Genomic DNA, 6,997 nt, shown 5'->3' on the forward strand with positions numbered 1-6,997 from the left:
AGCTGGGACTACAGGCGCTGCCACCTCGCCCGGCTAGTTTTTTATATTTTTAGTAGAGATGAGGTTTCACCATGTTAGCCAGGATGGTCTTGATCTCCTGACCTCGTGATCTGCCCATCTCGGCCTCCCAAAGTGCTGAGATTACAGGCTTGAGCCACCGCGCCCGGCCAACCTTCTCTTTTTATTAATGTGTTTGTTTCTTCGCAGATCTTTTATAGTTTCTACTTTGAGAAAATTTGTTTTATGTGGTACCCAGATATTATAGATCTTTTTTATTATACTTTAAGTTCTGGGATACATGTGCAGAACGTGCAGGTTTGTTACCTAGGTATACACGTTCCACAGTGGTTTGCTGCACCCCTCAACCCATCACCTACATTAGGTATTTCTCTTAATGCTATCCCTCCCCTAAGCCCCAACCCCCCAACAGGCCCTGGTGTGTGATGTTCCCCACCAAGTGTTCTCCTTGTTCAACTCCCACTTATGAATGAGAACATGCAGTGTTTGGTTTTCTGTTTTTGTGTTAGTTTGCTGAGAATAATTGTTTCTAGCTTCATCCATGTCCCTGCAAAGGAAAGGAACTCATCCTTTTCATGGCTGCATAGTATTCCATGGTGTGTATGTGCCACATTTTCTTTATCCAGTCTATCACTGATGGGCATTTGGGTTGGTTCCAAGTCTTTGCTATTGTGAACAGTGCCACGATAAACATACGTGTGTGTGTGTCTTTATAGTAGAATGATTTATAATCCTTTGGCTATATACCCAGTAATGGGATTGCTGGGTCAAATGGTATTTCTGGTTCTAGATCCTCGAGGAATCACCACACTGTCCTCTACAATGGTTGAACTAAGCCAAACTAAGCTTCATAAATTTTATAGATTTTTAAAAACAATTTTATTTTGATTGTAGGTTTAATTTTTATAAAGTAGCCTGCATATTGTTTAATTTTGTCCTCCTGAATTCTGTTTTTTTGATATAAGGATCATGCTGTTTTGGTCACATTAGCCTCCTATGCCTTTGCCTATCATTTCATTTTCAATCATTCTGAAATACTTTATTTTAGCAATTTCTCTTATACACAGAATAGAGTTGGGTTTTGCTTTGAGAGTCAATTTAAAGTATGTTTCTTTTAAAAGGTTCATTAAGCTCATTTACATTTATTAACATAACGGATGTGTAGGCCTAGGTGTGCCATATGACTTTATGTTTAATATGTAGTCTGCCATTCTCTTTCTGATCATAGGAAGTTTACATAATGCTAATATCTTAATACTTTTAGTCTCTTCTTTCTTTAGACAGTGTCTTTTGTTCCTTACTATATACAATGAAATTAACTTGTAAACTTTATTCTCCCTTTTTCACCATTCAATATTACTATTTTTTCAAGAATATTCTTTCTTTATCCTCTTAGACAAGCTTAAGCTTCTATTTGACTTATTTGCTTAATATATTCCTTTTCTCCTAAGTGTCCCTAAGAGATAAACAGAAATAGACTTCCTACTTTCTTCCTTTTCCCATTGATTGGTTAGTTATTTGCATATTATTAGCATATATTGCATTTAGGTATTATCCTGTCACTTTTTTTTTTTATTATATTTTAAGTTCTAGGGTACATGTGCATAATGTGCAGGTTACATATGTATACTTGTGCCATGTTGGTGTGCTGCACCCATCAACTCGTCATTTACATCAGGTATAACTCCCAATGCAATCCCTCCCCCTTCCCCACTCCCCGTGATAGGCCCCGGTGTGTGATGTTCCCCTTCCCAAGTCCAAGTGATCTCATTGTTCAGTTCCCACCTGTGAGTGAGAACATGCGGTGTTTGGTTTTCTGTTCTTGCAATAGTTTGCTGAGAACGATGGTTTCCAGCTGCATCCATGTCCCTACAAAGGACATGAACTCATCCTTTTTTATGGCTGCATAGTATTCCATGGTGTATATGTGCCACATTTTCTTAATCCAGTCTGTCGCTGATGGACATTTGGGTTGATTTCCAGTCTTTGCTGTTGTGAATAGTGCTGCAATAAACATACATGTACATGTGTCTTTATAGCAGCATGATTTATAATCCTTTGGGTATATACCCAGTAATGGGATGGCTGGGTCATATGGTACTTCTAGTTCTAGATCCTTTAGGAAGCGCCACACTGTTTTCCATAATGGTTTAACTAGTATCCTGTCACCTTTAGCCCCACATTCTGATCCTAGTTTAGTTCTACAGTAAATTGATATTCAATGCTTTTCACTTGTATTTTTGCTAAGTTTATTCTAACATTTTCTTGATTATATGAACTTCATCTTCTAATAGAAACCCCAGAAAGAGCCATGGGAACAATAATCCCTGAGTTTATGTTCAAACTCTGTGCTTATCGCCCTTATACAAGTACAGATTGGTTGCCATAAAATTCCTGGCTCATCTTTATATTTCTGAGTTTCTTGTAAGTGTTCTTTTATTACTTTCTGGTATAGAAAGTTGCTATCAAGACTGATGCCAACTTGATTTTTTTTCAGTGGAGGAGGAGGAACTGGTTACCTGAAGGATTCTTTGTTTATTTTGAAGGTCTAACAACTTTACTAAGATACTTTTTGGAATTTACTAAGATATATGCCTTTTCAATATGTAGACTAAAATCTTTCATTTCTGGGAAGTTCATTTAAATTTTAAATCTTCTACTCTGAAGTTTACTTTTTTCTTTGGGATTCTGCTTATAATATAATCTTCTTGGTCAGTCTTCTATACCAATTTCTTTCTCTCTAACTCTTTTACCCCATTCTTTATTTTTGTTTCTTTTGCCTTTCTGATTTCTAGCCTTTATGTCCTTTATAATGATTTCTGTATTGTTCATTTAAAAAAAATCTTTGTAACTTAGTCTTCAAAATAAGTGACTGTTGCTTCAATTTCTATCCAGACTTCTCTCAGTTCCTATTTCACACCTTCTTGTGGTCCGGGTATATTTTCTCTGAGTTTATTTCCTATTTGTAGTATTCTTTCACAGTTAGTTTTATGACTTTGAAAATTCTTGAAGACATATTGTATTGGAATTTTTCTCAATAGAGACAATTTCCTAGTGAGTTCTCTTATAAAAAGCTTGACTTTTCAGGGGTTCCTTTTTCATATTTTTCTATAGGTCCAGCAATTTAGTCATTAGTTATGATTCACATTTGAACAATTTGCCTTTTTTCAGTACCAGAGATTTAGCAAGATTAGGGTAACTTGCCCAGATTCTCCATCTAAGGACTCCTTCCATTGCTACAATAATGAAGATTGCTTTATCGCCTGCCTCACCTTTCCTCTTCACCTTTGTTCGGCATGACTTTTTGCCCTGTTTCTTCAGATCTATACATAACAACTGTCCCTCAGGGTTAGGTCCTCTCTTTCTAGGCATGACTGTCAGCTGAGGATTTGTAGATTCTGATACTCCCCATTACTCCCTGCCCTACTCACCTACTTTGCTGCTTGGCCTTTACTTTCCGCATTGATGGGGCTGATTCATGGTGTTGTCTTCCACTCATTTCCAAGGTGTTGTGTGTTTTTTTTAATGTGAGATGTTTCTGACTCTCAGTTTCAATGAAAGTATACATATCTGAGCTTATATTCCTCCTCCTTGTCACTTTGCATGGTTCTCAGTGGAGACATAAGAAAATTAGGATCTAGACAATCACTGTTTAGTCCCAAATACATAATTCAGATATGGTTCCATGTACCCTTTTCTTAATGTAGTTCCCTTTGCATCCTTTTTATTCTTTCTTCAGATATGTACTTGTTGAAAAGGATACCAAAAGCTTCTGAAAGTTTTATCTGTGACTTGATCAAATTATGTTTTAGAACTTCTCGCTTTCACAGACTTCTCAAGGCCATCACCACCGGTCAACGGTTAACACTTCACTCCATTCAGCCCAAGGGTTTACACAGAGATAAAACATACAGAATGCCCTCCTTCTCTGGGTATAGATAGTCAAGGTGCATGTACAGAGAGTGACAAGACTGATAAATGTTTGCAGACTTGAACTGAATTAAATTGACCCAAACTCCTGTTTGACTCTGTGTTTTAAAATTCTCAGCCTTGAGAAGAATAAATTCAGGAAAGGAAGGTAGGACCTAAGAAAGGAGAAAAGTAGAAACTCTAATCATTTAACATTTATTTAATTTTTCTGTAGTCAAAACACTACTACAGCTACTGTGTGGACGACATAGCATGTTACAGAATCTACCATTAATATGGGGGCACAAAAATGTTCAAGTGCTGATGAAAAAAATGTGTCGTCAAAATCTTGCGGAAGCTTCGTGCAGGAACAGCCTTTCTCTTAGAGAAGGAGCATGAAATGTTAAGTAGTAGGTGGCATTTGTGTGGAAATGTGTGGACTTTTACCAGTCAGAGATGGAGAGAAAAGTCATCCCCCACACAGTGGTCGTAATCATTAGGGACCTTTACTCCCTGTTGCCTAGTTCGTTCTTCCTTCCTTCATTCCCTTTCCCCGCTTCTGTGGCCCAGGCTGGCATGAGTGTGGTGATCTCGGGTCACTACCAACCTCTGCCTCCCTGGTTCATGTGATTCTCCTGCCTCAGCCTCCTGAGTAGCTGGGATTACAGGCGCCCACTACCACACCCAGCTAATTTTTTTGTATTTTTAGTAGAGACGGGGTTTCACCGTGTTGCCCAGGCTATTCTCGAACTCCTGACCTCAAGCGATCTGCCCACCCAGGCCTCCCAAACTGCTGGTATTTCAGGCCTGAGCCACCGCACCTGGCCTATTGCTGATGTTTCTATCCATATGAAGGCCTCTTCCATCAAAACAGCCCTGGCGGCTTCTCCAGTCGTACCCTGGAGTGAGTTACCCGATTGCTGAGTTTTGGCCTTCAGCTTCTCTTTCAGGACACATCCTGTTCTATTCTGTTTGAGATTCTAGAGACTATGATTTTTTTCTTTGGAGTTTCACTGACACCTCAAAAAGTAATCTGTACATAGTGAGTCTTTACTAAATAGTTGATTGTTGAATTGGTTTCCAGAAAAATAGATAATATGAAATTGCATCTTTAGAGAATATTGAGTTTTGGGCTTGATGAATCAGAACAGGTGCAGTCTTGGGGTCTGAGAGTGGTTTGAAAGCAGGTGAATGGCTGGGAAACTCTGAATCCAACTCATATAAGATTTTAATAGAGGCAGTTATGTCTAGCCCATTAGATTGAAATTCCCTGAGGTTAAGGGTTATCACTGTCTTACTTACCTAGCACTGTGCCAGGTCCAGAGTCAGTAATTAAGATGCTTTCATTTGTTCATTTTACAGATATTAACTCCTCTGAGAGTACAGCTAAAGAAAAGGAAAGTCCAGCTAAAGAAATTTGGGATGAAAAAGAGTGTAGAAAAACAAATGAGAAACGTATTTTAATTACCTCACATTGTATCTCCCACACTTTCCAGCATAGTGTATTTCAGTAAAAATTTACAGTGCACATAGTAGATGGCCAATAAAAGTACACTGTCTTTCTTTCTTCTTCCTTAAAGCTCAGAGAATAGCATGCTCACCCATCTAAAGTAAAGCATTTTTACAGACCTGTAATGGGGCTCACTCAAGGTGTTTTTTCTCTGACTTCTGAGCTCCTGGAAGGAGGGAATCAGACTAGTACCTTTGAGTTCCTCCTCTGGGGACTCTCAGACCAGGCACAGCAGCAACACGTCCTCTTTCTGTTGTTTCTGTGGATGTACGCGGTCACTGTGGCTGGGAACCTGCTCATTGTCCTGGCCATTGGCACCGACACACACCTCCACACCCCCATGTACTTCTTCCTTGCCAGCTTGTCGTGCACAGACATCTTTTTCACCTCCACCACCGTGCCCAAGGCCCTGGTGAACATCCAGACCCAGAGCACGTCCATTTCCTATGCCGGGTGCTTGGCACAGCTCTACTTCTTCTTGACTTTTGGGGACATGGACATCTTTCTCCTGGCTGTAATGGCCTATGACCGCTATGTGGCCATTTGCCACCCACTCCACTATATGATCATCATGAGCCTCCACCGCTGTGCCGTCCTGGTGGCCGCCTGCTGGACCCTCACGAGTCTTGTCGCCATGACTCACACCTTCCTCATATCCCGGCTTTCCTTCTGCTCTAAGATCATTCCTGACTTCTTCTGCGATTTGGGACTGCTGATGAAGGTGTCTTGCTTTGACACCCAGGTCAATGAGCTTGTGCTCCTCTTCCTAGGGGGAACAGTCATTTTAATCCCTTTTATGCTCATCCTGGTCTCTTATATCCGCATTGTTTCAGCCATCCTCAGGGCGCCCTCTGCCCAGGGAAGGCGCAAGGCCTTCTCTACCTGCGGCTCTCACCTGGTTGTTGTTGCTCTGTTCTTCGGGACGGTGATCAGGGCGTATCTGTGCCCCTCATCCTCTTCCTCCAGCTCAGTAGAGGAGGATACAGCGGCTGCTGTCATGTACACAGTGGTGACTCCCCTGCTGAACCCCTTTATTTATAGCCTGCGGAACAAGGACATGAAGGCTGCAGTGGTTAGACTTCTCAAGGGCAGAGTCTTCTTCTCACAGGGCCAGGGCCAGTGACTTCTGCTGAGAAACTGACGGTGTTCTCCTTCCCCTCCAGTGAGGGGCTTGACAGAAATGTCTACCTCAAAGTGTCTCATTTCTGAATCCCACATATCCCTTATCAGCACTCCCCTCCCCGAGTGCCCACTGCAAGTTTGGTGTTATAAAGGGAAATCAATGTTTTGCTTTGTGCTTAATCTGTTAAGAGCTCCGTATTTGCTCATTTAACTTATTAATAATTTTTCACAAGGAGGCATGACTTTTGCAATGCTTTTAATTCTAAAAGCCTGTGTAGCCTTTTATATGCTAGTTTATTAAAACTTAATGAGGTCATGGAAAGTGGGCTAATGACAATATTTAGCAATAAAGTCAACCAGATGGCAAAGACTTTACAAATTTAAGTGAACAAGTGTATGTTTTCCTACAAAAATAGGAAATTATACAAATACTTATTG

General features: G+C 40.4%; 1 protein-coding gene across 1 annotated transcript; it reads left to right on the top strand.

The window, feature by feature from the left end:
- Positions 1-5,561: 5,561 nt before the first annotated feature.
- Positions 5,562-6,560, top strand: LOC112608928 (olfactory receptor 1P1). Its single transcript, XM_025361067.1, has one exon. The coding sequence runs from the start codon at positions 5,562-5,564 to the stop codon at positions 6,558-6,560; it is 999 nt and encodes a 332-aa protein (XP_025216852.1).
- The last annotated feature ends 437 nt before the right edge of the window (positions 6,561-6,997 follow it).

This window comes from Theropithecus gelada, chromosome 16, assembly GCF_003255815.1.
Source record: "Theropithecus gelada isolate Dixy chromosome 16, Tgel_1.0, whole genome shotgun sequence".
In the NCBI taxonomy this organism is placed as follows: Eukaryota; Metazoa; Chordata; class Mammalia; order Primates; family Cercopithecidae; genus Theropithecus; species Theropithecus gelada.

Bases quoted from the DNA above. Each gene is read 5' to 3' on its own strand.
- LOC112608928 (XM_025361067.1), top strand. From the start codon at position 5,562: ATGGGGCTCACTCAAGGTGTTTTTTCTCTGACTTCTGAGCTCCTGGAA.